Genomic DNA, 17,656 nt, shown 5'->3' with positions numbered 1-17,656 from the left:
TATCGCCGTGCAGTGACTATTTATTACCTCAGCGAGGCGGGACTGAGGACGTCACTCCGCGGAGGGGCCTATCGGCAGCTTTGATATAAAATGCTCAGCGAATACCTGACAAGCAGGCATATGCCAAAAGTATCATTGGCGACCATCTTTGAATTGAAAGGGAACTCACCGTTTTGGTTCTCGTTTATTACATTCCACATACCAGAAAATCACAACAAAATATATATAATATATACTGTCTATATAGACATCACTACGCAACATTTTCAGGAAGTTGGGTACTGTTTAAGGGAGGCATTTCAGAATGTTTGCCTTTTTTCTGTCCCATGAGATTCTGGCTAGCTCAAAAGCAGCACAATGCATTTTTGTCCCAGATGGCTTTCCATAGAGATCACTATGGGTGCGTGTGCATAATCTGGTTTGTTTACTTTTTGGTGTCTAAAACTTTTAAACAGAGGCTCAAGACCTCTGTGTGATATGTGATTTTATATATATATATATTGCACATATCACATAGAGCTCTTTTTCATTTGCCATTTTTTGACTGTCATGCAAATTCTGGTGAGACAGTAAAAAAAGTGCATGGTATTTTTGTCATCTGTAGCAAATACGAACATCTGATTTTTCTATCAAAATATATGTCAAAAAATATTAGTTTGAATATTCAGATATTTGTCCTAATATATATAATACCGTTTTCCTTTGAATTTAAGATGCCCTCGAATTTAAGACTTTACCACCTCAATTTGAGGAAAAACTAAAACCTCAATTAAATATGCATTTACAAAGATACAACCTCAATTATGCTTAAAAACAGTGTTGTGTAGATTAACCACAGAGCTTGTTTATTGTGCTGCGCACTGCATAATACTTAAGATGGCGTCTCTGTCGTACACATTGTGGCAGTCCTAAGGCTTTTAAAAACGCAGGGTGTGGGCATAGTTGGACGTCACCTGGTGGATAACACAGGGGAGACCGCTGAATTTAAAACACGAACCAAGATCAAACTCAAAAAGTTACCTGTCTGGAGTCTGAACAACAAAGAAAGAGGAGCAGCGGCGTCTGCTAAGAAATTAATAATAATAACAATAATAATAATAATAATAATAATAATAATAATAATAATAATAATAATAATAAATGTAAACCAAACGACCTGCATGTAAGTGATGCTGTCAATTGTTTTGTTTTATGTAGCAGCTGCTGCAAATTGATATTTTGTTTTGTTTAGTTAAGAAGTCTGTGGCGATAGCTTGTTTGTTTGTGACTGGTGATTTTTGAGAATTATATTGTTTGGATATTATTGATATTATTAAAATTTTAAGAAACGAGCTAGGTGCTGTGATGACCTATGTTTAACTAACTATCAACAAAGGGAGTTATCATTAGGTATTCTCATCGCCACCCATTTTTGCTAAACTGGAATAGATACATTTTGCTCTTTTTGTGTTTTTCTGTGTATGTGTGTACGGAGCGGTCGTGGTCATGTTCAGTGTTGGGGTTAGGATACTGTTCTGTAGGCACCGCCGACCATCACAACATACCACCACTCACTGGCATCCCAGCAACCACAACAGCATTGAAGTACTGTGGTATTGCTTGTGTAGCGATCTCAGTTCCCGCAAGCAGGCGCATCACACAGGGCGAGGCAATCCACACACAGGCGGAGGGTGGCCGCGAACCCGGGACCTCTCGCACTGCAGCATAGCGCCGATACCGCTGTACAAAAGAGCCGGCTCCTTTGCAAGGAGCGTATATCGGGCGTATGTCTTTGTGTGTGATTATGTCACCTACCAGCCCTACTGCTGCCTTCCCCCGTGCACGCTACACTTGGCATGTCGAAAAATACCAGTGTCTGATCAGCATTTCTGATCTGTCCAAGCTGGTACTGTTTGTTAGAAATCCTGAAATTGTAAACGTTTCTCTTGGAATTCCTCAGGAAGCTCGGTTTGTCTTATCAGCAGTAAACGTTACGTTGCTGCGTGTGTATTCGGGCAGACGCCTTTGTTGTCTTTTCTCAGCAGTCAGTCGCGTTGCTGCTTGTGTACTCGGATAGTCACATCTTTTGTTGGCGATTTTATACACGCATCACTATACTGTACTTGAATTTAAGACGCAGGATATGTTTGCGAAGCAAAAAATTGTTAAAAAAGTGCGTCTTAAATTCAAAGGAATACGGTATATATATATGTCAAGTATAAACCACGACAGGCCGTGCGGTTCCCATGATATACCACCCCAGAAGTGGTATATATATTCGGAACCGCACGGCCCAAAGTGGTTTATAACACAGAGAAAACCAGAAACTTTTATTGTGTATACATCCGCAGTGTAATATAGTCCCAAATTTAATTTGATTTAATTTAATTTAATTAATTGTTCGCTTATTCAAAATAAATTGCACACGTTAGTTTGTTGTGAATTTCTGCATCGAAAGTGCCATCTCACTAGAGACTGGACGGCTGAATATAAGCTGCGATGATGGGCGTGGAGTTTCAAATGACACTAAGGAAGTAATGAGAGCAGCTGCGGTGGAGACTGAAGGGGGACAGTACCTCAGTTTCCCGCAGACACTTCAAATCCAGGCTGGTAATTCAGGGGGTGGTGTCTGGCCTTGTCGTTACCTGCTTTTCTAAGAGTTTTCCTGACTGACAGGAATACGTTCTTGTTGGTTTTAAACTCGCTGTCAGCAGAGATGTTAAAACGTCTACTGTTAAAATATGTATTTAGTCCCTTAATGTTGTTGAGATTTTTTGGACTTCTTTCCATAATGAATGTCCATATTTTTTTCTTTAAGTACATTGTGTTTTCAATCTTTATTTTCTTCTATTTCATTTAGCTGTTCCTCATCTACTGTTATGTGTCTACTCTTGCTGGTGCACTTATTTTATTTATTTATTTGTTTCAGATGGACTGCTGTCTTCACTCAGAAAGCTGGTGTTGTACCAGTTATGTGGAGTTTCATCCCCAAATATATTAAAGGAAATAGGTGAAATGCCACTCATTTTTGGCTGTGGTTTTGTAACTAATAACAAATAAAATGGCAGTTTGCCATGGAATTTTGAATATAGTGGTGAGAAGTGATTTATTCAGTGTGAAGCGGCTCATTAGTATGCAAGCCGTGCTATACGCTATATATACGCACAGTCAGTTGATGCTTTTTAACCAATCAGAGGTTGCTATTTTTCCAAGCCGTGTTATATATGTATATATAAAATCCAAAGCCTCCTACACTGCTGAAAACACCCTCCCGCTCCAACCAAAACATAATGCTACTGACTGCACCCCAAGCAAAAGATCTAAGTGACTGTTGTGTTACCTGCTCCTGCCTCACAATGAAGGTGATGTCATCTCCAGGGCCCACAGCCATCGTCTCTCCTTTGATTCCAAGCTGTAGACCTCTGGGGGCCAGCAGAGGACATGTGTGCTGTTTGGAACTCTGCTGTTTGTTTACTCCTCCCTCACAGATATTAGATACCACCTTCCTGTAGCTACAAAACACAGCCGCAGATATTGGTTTACTCTTTTCCCAACTGTAGGCTTTTCTGTTTTTCAAAACTATAAGAATTTTGTTAAATGAAGAGCTCTATATAAGGAAGCCCTCGTGAGACCTGACTCGTTTTCTGAATGGTCCAAAAGGCAAACAGCAACAAACATAACACATTACATACATATTCATGCTATGTGTTTGCATTTATAGAATACAATTAAAACATTCCTTAATTAACAAAGGAAGATAAACAATTAGTAAGATGTATAGTATTTTCTTCCTGATTTGGTCACGTTAACCACTTCTAATTTCCTACTTTTGAAATTCATTAAATGAGAGATTAAGAGGACAGAGGGTAAGGAATGTCACCTGCTCTTACTCTAACTAATAAAGGCTTTGCAATGTTTAACATCAAAGAAAGGCTGTTTATGAAAGATACTTGTGTCTTGTAGGACTGGAATCTGCAGTCCTGCTCTAGTTGTTCCACTAGGGTTCATATTTTAAAGCAGAGGCCTACAGTATCTACAGCATTTGATCAGTGTCCGAACTATGTGGCATAAACCATGGTTAGCAGGATTCCAACCCTGTGGCAGTCTGAGACTGTCATGCTTCCTCAAAAATGACCATTGTTTGGGGCTTTAGAAGTTTATCCATCAGCAAGTGAAGACTCTTTCCATTCATTCAGTATATGTTCCTAATTGAATTATTAGGACATTTTTACCTGTAATATAATACAGTCCTGTGTGCAGTCTTACATTTCCATGTACACAAGTCTAGTCAATTGTGTATTACGATTTGTATACATAAAATGAAAATGTTAGTATTTCTGCAATAATACAGTGATCAAAGATAGTACTCAATATACACAGGCAAGGTCCATGTAGTGTAAAGGTGGAAGGGGGAGCAGAGTTGGGGAGATACTGTATACTGTTACACTGCCTGTGTTTTTTTGTCTACAATTTTTTGTCTAGAATGCAAAATGTCTACAATTCTTTGTCTAGAATGCAGACTCTGGACAGAACTTACCCAGTGCTGGAGGCATAGGAATGCCCTATGATACAGTCGTCAGGAGGGGAGTCGGGGTCGTGCCAGAAGTCAGCGAAGCATCGATCGCCTTCAGACTTCAGACTGGCTGCCCGTTCAAAGCCATAGTCACTGGGAGAACAGGATAAGAGTTGTTTGTTTGCCAGAATGGAACAAAATGTGGCTTAAATGTATCTTCCCCCAACAGGAATGTTAATGTGCTACTTGTTGCTCTTTTTATTTGTTTATCTTTGTGCCAGCCATGACCAGTAAGTAAAGATCCCAAAAACATATGTTTATCTATATTTGGTACATTTAAACCCAATGATATGGCATTTACTGTATTACATGCCTGTGATTTATCAGGCTCTCGCTATGTTTTACTGTTCTTTTCTACACTTTGCTATGCTTTTACCATGGTAATACCACTGTAACCTCTTTATGGGCATGTTTTTGTAACCGATAAATAGTACCCCAGTGTTACCTAGGCAAGTTAGGTAACAGGCCTTACCAGTTAAAATCCTTCTCTGTACACTGGCAGGGCCTGGAGGTCAGTGCTGAAGTGAAACTCTTCCCTTTAATACAAAATGCTGAGTCTTTTCTCTTCCGGAAGCTCCTCTCCTGACCCATAATGCATGCCTCCCCCTGAAATTAGAAATTAGAAATTATGTGGCATGTTGTACTTTAGCACATACTTCCCCCTAAATTTCATATTGTTAGGGATAATCCCTGGATAACATAAGAACATAAGAATGTTTACAAACGAGAGGAGGCCATTCGGCCCATCGTGATTGTTTGGTTGTTAATAGCTTATTGATCCCAGAATCTCATCAAACAGCTTCTTGAAGGATTCCAGGGTGTCAGCCTCAACAACATTACTGAGGAGTTGGTTCCAGACCCTTACAATTCTCTGTGTAAAAAAGTGCCTCCTATTTTCTGTTCTGAATGCCCCTTTATCTAATCTCCATTTGTGACCCCTGGTCCTTGTTTCTTTTTTCAGGTTGAAAAAGTCCCCTGGGTCGACATTGTCAATACCTTTTAGAATATTGAATGCTTGAATCTGATCGCAGTGTAGTCTTCTTTGCTCAAGACTGAATAGATTCAATTCTTTAAGTCTGTCTGCATATGACATGCCTTTTAAACCAGGAATAATTCTGGTCACTCTTCTTTGCACTCTTTCTAGAACAGCAATATCCTTTTTGTAGTGAGGAGACCAGAATTGAATATTCTAGATGAGGTCTTACTAAAGCATTGTAAAGTTTTAGCATTACTTCCCTTGATTTAAATTCAACACTTTTCACAATATATCTGAGCATCTTGTTTTTTTATAGCTTCCCCACATTGTCTAGATGAAGACATTTCTGAGTCAACATAAACTCCTAGGTCTTTTTCACAGATTCCTTCTTCAATTTCAGTATCTCCCATATGATATTTATAATGCACATTTGTATTGCCTGCATGCAGTACCTTACACTTTTCTCTATTAAATGTCATTTGCCATGTGTCTGCCCAGATTATTTTGAATGACCTTTACTGCTGCAACGGTGTTTGACACTCCTATTTTTGTGTCGTCTGCAAATTTAACAAGTTTGCTTACTATACCAGAATCTAAATCATTAATGTAGATTTGGAATAGCAGAGGACCTAATACCGATACCAGTGGTACTCCACTGGTTACTTTGCTCCATTTCTCCTCTAATCAATACTTTCTGTTTTCTACATGTTAACCACTCCCTAATCCACGTGCATGCATTTCCTTGAATCCCTACTGCGTTCAGTTTGAGAATTAATCTTTTATGCCGGACTTTGTCAAAAGCTTTTTGAAAATCTAAATAAACCATGTCATATGCTTTGCAGTTATCCATTGTCGATGTTGCATCCTCAAAAAAATCAAGCAGGTTAGTTAGACACGATCTCCCTTTCCTAAAACCATGCTGACTGTCTCCCAGGATACTGTTACCATATAGGTAATTTTTCATTTTGGATCTTATATCCAGACTGGTGGTTGATGCAATCCAAGGGCTTCCCAATGCTGTACAATGCTCTACTATAATCAACCTTCCAATTTAGCATTTGTTTTTAATTAAGGTTTTATACCTTAAGGTTGGTTAGTTTCCATGCATCGTAGTCTGCCTCTGTGCACTGTCTGGGAAAAGACTGTCGAAAGTTCACCTTCACTAACTCCCAGTCCGACCGGAAACTTATATGGCCAAAAACCCTGCACAAACACACAGAAACACACAGTATTTAAAAAAAAAAACTGAGCCTCTTTGCAAAATCATTAGTAAAATCTGAAAGCAGTCCTTACATAATTACATATGACAGTGAAATGCAAATTAAACTTTTTTCTTTTGCTAAATGATCGCTTAATGACACATGTTTCAGGTCCCCCATTAGTCCTAATTGACATTTCAATTGTTGCTGTTCTAACTCTATTAAGTAAAGCAACCCAATGCACTACAAAAAACCCATTATATAATTCTGCGCTTGAACCACTTACTGCTAAATTAGCAAAAGATTGTTATATTTTGCCAAAAATATATAAAAAAGTAATGAATAGGGAGGGAAAAGTGTTTGAAAGTACAGTCACCATGCAAACAGTATTCAGATAATTGTTTCATTCATGTGAATTTGCCACTAGTTGGTGACATTTATGTGATTAGAAATCTTCCTCTGCACAAAGACAGGTATATTGCTATTGGTAAGAATGATTATATTGAAATTTCTCGGTTATTTGCCCATATGTGTTATGGATTTCTTAAATGCCTACTTATGCCATTAAAAATGTAGTTTTATTGACTTATTTTTGGTTTGGAAGGAGCTATTGGTGCAGTGAGAGGGGTTGCGGTGGAGGGACAGTATTCACATAATGTGGTTAAAGGTTTATGAACAAAGCTACCCTTAATTAGCACCAGTGCACTTTACACTTTTCATTTTTAATGTTTCCTTAACTTTGAAACATCTGGGAAGGTACAGCAACCCCACAGAGCCGTCCTCTCCTCCATGTTGTGCCCCAGTTATTATAGTTCCCGGTTTACCTGTTCCGTAGTTTCAGTAAAGCAGTAAAAAAAAGCAGGTTGGCACATCATGTGTTAAGTGGAGTTCTCTGTCAACTTCTCTTAAATCTGGTTTGTCTAATTTATGGAGCAATCCCTCAACTCCATTCCTATAACCTTCAGAACATCCTTGACTCTTTTGCTGTTTAGGAGGGATGAGTGGGCTCAATCCAGTGTCTTGAAATTACTTTTCTTATGGAACAACTAAAAACAAAGCCTATTCCCTGTGCTTTTTATTTGTATCTCCCAGGATACAGACTCAACCAGCTCTGACCCCAATTAGATCATTCAGATTTTATTTAATGGAAATGCAAAATGCTCCAATATCAGCATGATCCTAAAGGATAATTTTATATTGCACACTTACCACAAATACTCATCCCTTTGTTTTCAGTGTTTCACTTTTGTTGTATATAGCACAATTGTGACTTCTTATAGTTTAGAAAAAGCTGGCAGTTCATGGTTTAATATAGTAGACACAGTGATTCAGGCATATTTTTTTAAAATCAACTGGAAAAGTCAGAAGCAAGTTCCTAGTTCTCAGTATGTTAACCAGCGGTGCTATTAGAATGGATGGAAGATTTTAAAAGGGGAAGTCTCGTTGGGACTACAATTTGAAAGGCATGCTTGCATTTACTTTTTAAAGTAATCTGCATGTTCTTTGGTGTTGCAGAGACTGTTGTGCTAGTGTGCTCTCACTTTGCACGCAAAACAATATTGCAGTGTGATAAGATATACAGAAAAGCTCCATATAAAAGTCAGCAGCAAGATTCTTCTTTTGTTCCTAAAATTTGCGTGCACAACTGAACTGTGACTTGTTTCATCTAATTTAATTCTCTTCTCTTGAATGTAGCTAGTGTCAAGCAAGCAGTCAGTCATAGCCACTGTACAGTTTGGCACAATTGACAGAAGCGAACTTCACAACACAGCAATTCTCTCCAACATACAAGTGAGTATGCATGCTGGACTGTGTGGCAGACGCATTGTTGTTTACAGGAAATGAGAGCCCAGCACTCACAGTATTTCCAGCCGCAGCACACTAATATTTATTATTTATTTCATATTACTTATTCAGCCGAAGACTGAATGTCAGGTCAGGTTAGGCCAGGCGAAGAATACACTCACGTCATAACAAGAGTCTCGTCTCCAGGTTCACTCAGAAGCCCGTCCACAAAAACCGAGGTGCTGGTAAAATTGTGTGTCATCCAAGTCCAACCTTCATCTATGCTGAATCTAAACAGAGAAAAAAATGTATAAAGCATTCATGCTCCTCTTTATTTTATTAAGTCGAAAGCAAATACGTGGCTAATAAAATACATCATTATAAAAAGCTACAGACTATAACTCTTTTGACTATACAAATTATAAATGGCCCAAAATATCATCCAAATTCAGATTTCTAACAATTATAACACAGTTAATATACAATAACCATTTTAAGCATGCAACCATTTTCAGTTTCATTATAACAAAAAAGAATTAATAATATAGGCAGCTGTCCATAAAACAGAGCGTTCCCAAATGGAATTCAATATTCAGAAAACTAATAAACAAGTCCACACACCAGAGATGATTACAAGTTAACAACCTTGGAAGAGAAGTGCTGAGATGTTCTTCTCAGTCTATCATTAAATATATTGGTCATCCATAGTGTAGAGAAGTTAAAAATAGATGTGTAGTACTTATTAGCTGTGGAAAAGATTACAGATGGATTCAATCTGTTTTCCAAATCCTCTGTAGAAGCAACATAATAGTGAATGTATTTCACTGCCTACAGTATGTCGATGGAATGCACTGGAACTGGCCGCGAGGTGGAAAAGTATGCAGATTTCGTTAAGTTACTTTTCTAATACATAGGAGAGAATTATCATAGGGTAACTAGGCAGCTCATGAAGATTCCCCTTCAACTAAAATTACCACAAGAGAACATTGTATGTCAAAAAAGGTTGCGGGGCGCTGGTCTTGCTAACCTAAACAATGAAAGAATCGTATTTTAACCAGCGGCATTACTTGAGTATTTTGAGGGGGATGGAGGTGTCCTTAATGGCAACTATAACTCCACCGTGATCTAGGTACAGAATGTGGTGTTCTTCTTCAAAGACCTACAAAATAAAGACAACATGCAGCAGCTTAATACCATCTAGTCATAAGAAATGCATACAAAATTCCATTAAAAGGCATACTGGCTTATAAAAGACTGGCATACAAACCTGATTGATTAAACAGTGAATATAGATTTTTTTTTTTTTACAGAAGGAAGACAATTAAATTAAACAACACCATGTATTTAAGTCTGCAGTGTCTGCAAGTTTCTTAAAACGCTTAGAAAGTGATGACATCGCACAATAAATAGTTTTAACAGCAAAAGCCCAGCAACCTTTTATGGCCTAGACAAAATATGTTTGCATTACATGATGCAGTGGCCTGAGCACCTTTCTTTCTGAGCATGTTACAGTGTAGTCTATTATTTATTTCTAGAAAGAAACTCACAAGACATCTTTTTACTTTACAGTATATCCATTAAGTGCTAATGATGATTCTTCTACAAAGCAATCCACAATGATAAATAATACAGGCTGCTATTCATGAGTCAGTTCTAAAGGTGTAATAGGGCAGCAGTGTGGAGTAGTGGTTAGGGCTCTAGACTCTTGACCGGAGGGTCGTGGGTTCAATCCCCAGTGGGGGACACTGCTGTTGTACCCTTGAGCAAGCTACTTTACCTAGATTGCTCCAGTAAAAACCCAACTGTATAAATGGGTAATTGTATGTAAAAATAATGTGATATCTGTATAATGTGAAATAATGTATAATGTGATACCTTCTAACAATTGTAAGTCGCCCTGGATAAGGGTGTCTGCTAAGAAATAAATAATAATAATGTAATAACCAAGGAATGAACCATATTACTTGTTTGGTAACTATTCCCTTACCTTTTTAATCCTGAGTATATTCTAAATTGCTTTAAATATGAGTTCAGGAGCTGCAGCCTTATGTAATTTAGGCTAGATTTGGTGCCAGGAACATCAAATATTAGTGAGTGCCAGCACTATCTAGTGCACAGCAGTGTTTTGCCAGAAAAACAAAAGGAAACATGATCCAGAGTGGCAGATCACTGGATAGCGCTGGTTCTTCCTTTTAAAAAGACACTTCAGATGACCTAGCCTGTGTTGCATATATCTATGATAAGCAACTGAAACTAAAGAGAACAGTAACGCAGACTTATTAAGATTGTACACAGTATTTGAGCTATTGCAATAGAACCACTCAGAACGATTGCAAAGACAACGGTATAGGACAGTAAAACAAATTTAAAAGTAAAATGACATTTACACTCTACTTACTCTTTATTTTTTTTTCCCAGACTATCACAATAGCATACATCAATTCCTGTGTTACATGTATTGTAATAGGACCTGAGCCCACATATCTTTCTATGAGCAGGATGGTGTGTTTGTAGTAAAATACTGCAGATATACTAAGTATATTTGGGGCTGTGTTTTGAACCAAGTTTAAAGGCCCATTTCAGAGGAATAAATAATTTTAAACAACCTAGAATCATCCTGCTCCTTCATGGCAACTAAAGTGTTTCCTTACTAGATTAATACACACGCTTGGCTATACATGTGCAGTGTGCAGGTATTTATTCTATTTGATGTGGGTGTTTTTTGGAAATGTCATTTACCTGTCTCCAGGATTTCCCACAGTCAGAAGTAATATACATTTCTTCTTTGTACTCGACCAATTGAGAGCCCAAATTGCCTGAACAAAAAAATGTGTAAACAGAAAAATTGATTACTTAAACAACAGTAGATAGCACAGTGCCTAGCTTTCTAGTCTTTTTTATTTTTTAAATTAAGAATTTACAAAAAATATATATAATTTAGAAAGAATGATTCTAATGGATCAAAGCTTTTTCTCTTCCCTGAGCAGCGAACATCTTGGTATTTAAAACAAATTATTAAGAGTTTCTGGCAGTGGCACTATTCTCATTTATAAAGAGGCCCCATTGCATTCCAAGCCATCCGATCCTCTTTATGGCCTTTAGATGTAACATAACTCAGGCAGAAAGGCTTCAATTAATCTCAGCTGTTTAATAAAAAAAAGGGGTCTGGGTGATTTTTTTCCTCGCTGAGCTTTCTGAAATTCCAAAATGAACACATGTATTTACTGATCGGGGGTATGGGATGATGTTCATATACTTGTTGTATAAACTGATGCCATTGAACAGTCTCAAGTTTTGAGAAGCTGCAGCAGACTCAACAGCCACTATCAAGTTCACACACACACACTTTGTGTCAAACCAGGACACATGTTGTCTACTAAAACCACATCTTTTCTGTCCATTAAGTTGTATGTAAAGAACAGTATATGATACAATAATATGTTGTAGGTTGTCTCTTATTGCATAAGCAATGTTATCAAGTATAGTTTGGATGTGAAAACCTGTAATGATACATTATAAATTGGTTATTATACATTTACGTAATGTATAGAGTTAACTTGCACCACCTACATGGGTTAACTTGTGGGGTAAATAATATATAAATAAATAATAAGAGTTGTTGTCCATCCATCAACAGTCCAAAGCACCTTTGACCATTCAATTCAATGCTTGGCTTCTTTCTATTCCTTAAGGATATTATCTTCAAGTATTGCTCATCCTTGTTAGACAGCTTTTTGGGTCTTCCAGTCCTGGGTTTGTCAATTACAGATGATGTTTCTCTGTACTTGTTGATTATGCTTTGGATACCACACCTTGAAAATCGAGTGATGCAAGGTATTTCACTCACTGTTTTTTCTTCTTTATGCAAGTCAAGGTTGTTATAATAGTAGAACACACTAGTGGAGGCTCTGAGTAAATGGTTGATGCTCATAATACATCAGAGTAGAAAAATGCAACATGTCTAACACTTTTGCACAGCATTGTATATTTAAAATATACCCCAGTGTTTGGTGTTACTAAAAAAAGCTGTAGGCTGTTGGTAATACATTTTAAAAAAAGGTTATAGCTCCTACTAGAATGAATGCAGAAGTGTGCTCATGTGTGAAAAGCCTGTGCATGCATGAATAGATATGGAACAGCGGCATATGGGGACGAGTTATTTATTACGCCATAACTTTCCTTGCATACGATAAGTGCTGCTGCTAAAAGAAAAGCGATGCTGACCCATGGCAGCAGAGCGCTGTTCAGACAGCAACAACATATAGAGCAGCATTCAGACAATAATAATGCTTTAAAAAAGATCGCATTTTACCTCAGTTGAAATGTGTGAAACAAAATTTAAGACAGCATAAATAATCATAGTAGATTGTAATGTTTTTTGGAGAGAAACAAACCATTCCTTGGGATACATTGTAATGTGAATGTTTATACAACAGTTTAAATAGAAAATATGTATGCCAGATAGTGTCTAAAGTATTGATAGGGTAATGCCTGGTGTAAGACTGGACAGTAATTATAATCAAACTTTTACTGTTTGAAATGTTTTCTGTGACATCAGGTCTTGTCAGTGTGACAGCTATTTACAAAAAATATTTACAAAAAAGCTTTTGGTTTTTGCCTTCAACCACATATTATATTAAGCCTAAGAAGCTTGTCTCTTGTTGTTGTTCAATACATTATGCTGCATTCTTAATACCCATCACAATAAGGGATAAAGGGACAATTAAAATGGTTTATATCTAGTGATAGTGTTTCTAAAACTTTGTGAACATACTTTGACTAAACCTATATCCAAATTCGCTGTGGTTTCGATTAGATCAACGGTTAGATCAACTGAACACTGTACTGCAATAAGTATCATGCTAACCCATTTTTACTTATGCATATGAAAACAAAATACGTGTCATTTCCCTTCAATCACATTTGTCATGCATCCTTCGTAGAGGGCAAGAGATAGTAGCGAGCTGCAATGACGCATACATGTTTGTTTGGTAGAGAAGTCAGTCAGGTCAGGCCTACTTAAGGAGATGGCTAAAGACACACACCAGGCTGTAGCATATGGAGGGAATTAATGAATTAAGCAAACCAGTCAATAACAGTGACTGTAGTAAGACTCTGATACACAGTACATACAGGGTTCCAATCTTCGTGTTTTGTTTTTAAGGAATACCCAAAATACAGAGTATCGTATTTCTTTCTTTTTTTTTTTTTTGACAAACAAAGAGAACAGTATTGCATTAAAACCTAAATACACTACAAAGTTGTGTAATTTACAGTTTTAATTATGTTTCAATGAGGTAATTGGTTAAAAAAAAGAAGCTGAGTTATTTATTAAAGTGCTTTGGCACTAAGCAAAAACTAAAACACAAAAATCAGAAAACCCTATTTATATAGTACTTGAGTGAGTCTTACCAGCCCCCATGATCAGTCCTGGCGCAGAGTCCTTGGTGTGCACGGTCCCCGACACGTATGGATTGTCTGCCCAGCGGAGATGCATGTGAAGATGGCAATCCGGCTTGAAGAGACAGAAAGAAGATAACGTGGCAGCAGTTTTAAATTAAATGGTCCAAAAAATGTGTTCCATCAGCTTTGGTCCTAAAGAAAATGTGTACTTGGCATAAAGAGAAGCCCTGAAATAACTTAAACCTAAACAATGTGTTTAGTTGTGTTGGTTGATTTGTATATTGTTGGGATCTGTTTGAATATTCTGTAAACCAACTATTTTAAAACACTAGAAACAAACAAAAAAAGAGTCTAAATCAATTCATTAGAAAATGTGAATCCATCCATTTCTGGAACATCAATATTGACCCTATTAGCACTGTATATTATACCCTCTTTAGTTTAAATGTGTGACCAACAATGGCTCTGTTTAAAACAGCTTTTAGCAGGCCTGGCTCTGCTAAACCCTATTTAACCCTTTGCAGTTCAATTATTTTGGTCAGGTCCTATTTAATTTTGTGGAACAAAATAACGCTTTAGACCATGTGTTGTTGAAATTGAATTAAAGTGACTTTATTTACATAAAACATGTTTCAAATCACTATATAATCAAAGTGATACTCTGAGGAAAGAAAATTATACCAATTTGTTCAACCAAAAACAAGTCTTTATTCATTGCTTTACTATTTATATGAGGGGAACATTGCAAAAAAACCTGTAAAAAAATCACAAAATTATTGGTTTTGCTGAGTTAGAATGACTTTAGAGCAATCACAGGTTCCACACTTATTGTAAATCAATAAGACACCCCTAACAAAGAAATCAAGTGAAAGAAAACAAAAACAATTTGTCATCTATTTATCTGAGAACTGCAAAATACAAAAAACAAAAGAAAGTGCACAAATTTGAACCAACAACAATTATAGAACAAATATAACATTCTATTCATAGATTTATTATTATTATTATTATTATTATTATTATTATTATTATTATTATTATTATTATTATTATTATTATTATTATTATTATTAATTATTTTTTAGCAGACGCCCTGATCCAGGGCAACTTACAGTCGTAAACAAAAACACATTTCAAGAATCACAGTACAAGTAATAATACAATTAAGAGCAAAATAAATACAATGACTTTGGTTCTAGCAAGTACAAGTATGACAAAATACGATTCAATAACGGAGCAGATAACAGTGTCAGTGATAGTTATTTCAGGATATAATTAAATACAAAATACTACAGATTAAATAACACTTGACAGTAATCTAAAGTACAGGATTAAATGCAGTAAAATAGGGGGCAGATAAGAGCAAGTAAAGCGCATTTAAGGAAGAGTGATAAGTGTCCAGAGGGAAAAAAATTATCTGTAATTATTCAGTGTTTGATACTTTTCAAAGCATACACCTATCTATCACAAAACTATCTGCGCTTACAGGTGCGTTTCTCCACCCCCACCCCACGTCTGGCTCGTTGTGATCCAGTTCTTCATTTTCCTCCTGACTCGTCACTTTGAGAAAAATTAATTTATTCTTCACTGCATTCTTCGAAATCTTCATCTAAACTATTTTCATAGTCACTGACGTCTTCCCCCATCATCTCTGCAAGTTCTTCAGACTGCAGTGTCTTTCTCTGTCATCTGCTGTCTGCCATGATGCTCTCTCCAAATCTGTCTGCGCTTCTCTATTCAAATCGTTTTTCTATGGCTTTTGAGGAGGTACTCGGCTGGTTCCGCCTACTTTCCCGATCAGAGATGATTGGGGGACACCCTCTGTCGGCTTTCTCCGCTCAGAGCCGACACATGACCTGTTAAAACAGGGTTTAAACTGGAACTGGATTTTTGTAATGTCGGACAAAGGACCACAAAGGGTTAATCCCCAAGCCTTGAGTTTGCTCTGCTGTAGGCAGCAGTGTGGAGTAGTGGTTAGGGCTCTGTGCTCCTGACCGGAGGGTCGTGGGTTCAATCCCTAGTGGGGGACACTGCTGCTGTACCCTTGAGCAAGGTACTTTACCTAGATTGCTCCAGTAAAAACCCAACTGTATAAATGGGTAATTGTATGTAAAAAATAATGTAACTGTATGTAAAAATAATGTGATATCTTGTAACAACTGTAAGTCGCCCTGGATAAGGGCGTCTGCTAAGAAATAAATAATAATAATAATAATAATTTTTTTTCTTTAGGTTATGCTCTTTTCCTGTTGCAGCACAGCTGATAAATGCAGCGGACCATTCTACCCTCGATACCGCTGGACAAAGCTGCCTCGCCTCTGAATTCACAAAGGCATTCCTGATAAAGCTGTCCCGCCTCTGAATACACAAAGGCATTCCCGATAAAGCTGTCCCGCTTCTGAATTCACAAAGGCATTCCCGATAAAGCTGTCCCATCTCTGAATTCACAAAGGCATTCCCGATAAAGCTGTCCCGCTTCTGAATTCACAAAGGCATTCCCGATAAAGCTGTCCCATCTCTGAATTCACAAAGGCATTCCCAATAAAGCTGCCTCGCCTCTGAATTCACAAAGGCATTCCCGATAAAGCTGTCCCGCCTCTGAATTCGCGAAGGCATTACCGAATGGGCTGTCTGTTTTCGGTCATGTATCGCTACACAGCCCTGCAAGAATCTGATTTAATCATGCAAATTTGATTATCAATCTAGATTTGAAATCGCTACTCACCTTACTTTTGTTTCTCTGCAGAACTGAATTCTCGAAAGGTGACTGCGTTCTCTTCCTGGACAATCTGGCAATAGATCCGCCGCAGCATGCTCCATGCGCTGCCACCACAGCATGCTTCCGCCTCCCAGGCATACAGGCTTCTGAAGCTATTATCCTTTCTGCACGTACTGCCCCTACACGCATCTACTTGCAAATCCTACTGAGAAAAGCTTCTTGCTGAGCGTATCCACCATGACAGCATCTGTCATTCAAGCTGAGCCCTGTAGTCCAGCGAAAAAGGAAAAGTTCTTTGCCAAACATAATCAGAAACAGCTCCTTCAAAAGCTGTTTGCTGAGGGTAATCAGAAATCCTGTGGTTTGGTAGTGAGGAAATTGATATTGGTCATCAGATTTTACAGGAAAAGTTAGTTTCTGCTGTTTGTCTGATGCTTGTTTGTCTGTGCTCTGCAGCAGTGCTCTGTGTTTACACTTTGGACAGAGAACAGTACTCCTCATATAGAGCCGACAGGGGTCAAAACCACGGACCAATTGAGAACAAGGGGCTGTCTCTGAACGAGAACAACCAATGAGAAAAACCCTACATGGACTCGGGCACAGCCCAAAATAACCAAACTAACCAATCACAGGGTAGAAGTCAGGACAACAAATACAGCTGCGCGACTTTCAGAAATGCAGGAGTTTACCCATGAGAGAGCTTCCCATAACTTCACACCACACACTAGAAGAGTCCCCACAGAAGGAACAGCGCTCCAGGCAAGAGAAAGAAGCGAGCTCCACCTGCTAGAAGTGGCATGAAGTTCAGAGGAATGAAATGGAAGCTAAACTGCTCTGAAGAAACCAATGTTCTTAAGAGTGGCTAAAATCAGCTTTGAAGAGAGCCGTAGCTCTTTGCCTTATGAGAGACTGAAACAGTAAACGGAAGCATAGCAAGCAGCTGGACCTAAGGTCATGTACTATCCGTACAGAAGAATTGCAACAAGAACACTTCTACACACTACATAACTATTGAATTGCAA

At 37.8% G+C, this 17,656-nt stretch overlaps 1 protein-coding gene across 2 annotated transcripts in view; it reads right to left on the bottom strand.

Moving 5' to 3' along the window:
* Positions 1–17,656, bottom strand: part of LOC117421367 (VPS10 domain-containing receptor SorCS2-like) — a 304,868-nt gene that overhangs the window by 26,592 nt on the left and 260,620 nt on the right. For both annotated transcript variants that reach the window (XM_034035673.3, XM_034035674.3), the window contains exons 11-18: positions 13,925–14,027; positions 11,252–11,328; positions 9,580–9,671; positions 8,695–8,802; positions 6,611–6,731; positions 5,025–5,158; positions 4,517–4,645; positions 3,320–3,491 (exon numbers count right to left, since the gene is read on the bottom strand). In XM_034035673.3, coding sequence (XP_033891564.2) covers positions 3,320–3,491; positions 4,517–4,645; positions 5,025–5,158; positions 6,611–6,731; positions 8,695–8,802; positions 9,580–9,671; positions 11,252–11,328; positions 13,925–14,027 — 936 coding nt within the window. The remainder of the gene's footprint in view (positions 1–3,319; positions 3,492–4,516; positions 4,646–5,024; positions 5,159–6,610; positions 6,732–8,694; positions 8,803–9,579; positions 9,672–11,251; positions 11,329–13,924; positions 14,028–17,656) is intronic.

Source organism: Acipenser ruthenus, chromosome 1, assembly GCF_902713425.1.
Source record: "Acipenser ruthenus chromosome 1, fAciRut3.2 maternal haplotype, whole genome shotgun sequence".
NCBI classification, from domain to species: domain Eukaryota; kingdom Metazoa; phylum Chordata; class Actinopteri; order Acipenseriformes; family Acipenseridae; genus Acipenser; species Acipenser ruthenus.
This window is presented reverse-complemented; position numbering and strand designations above follow the sequence as displayed.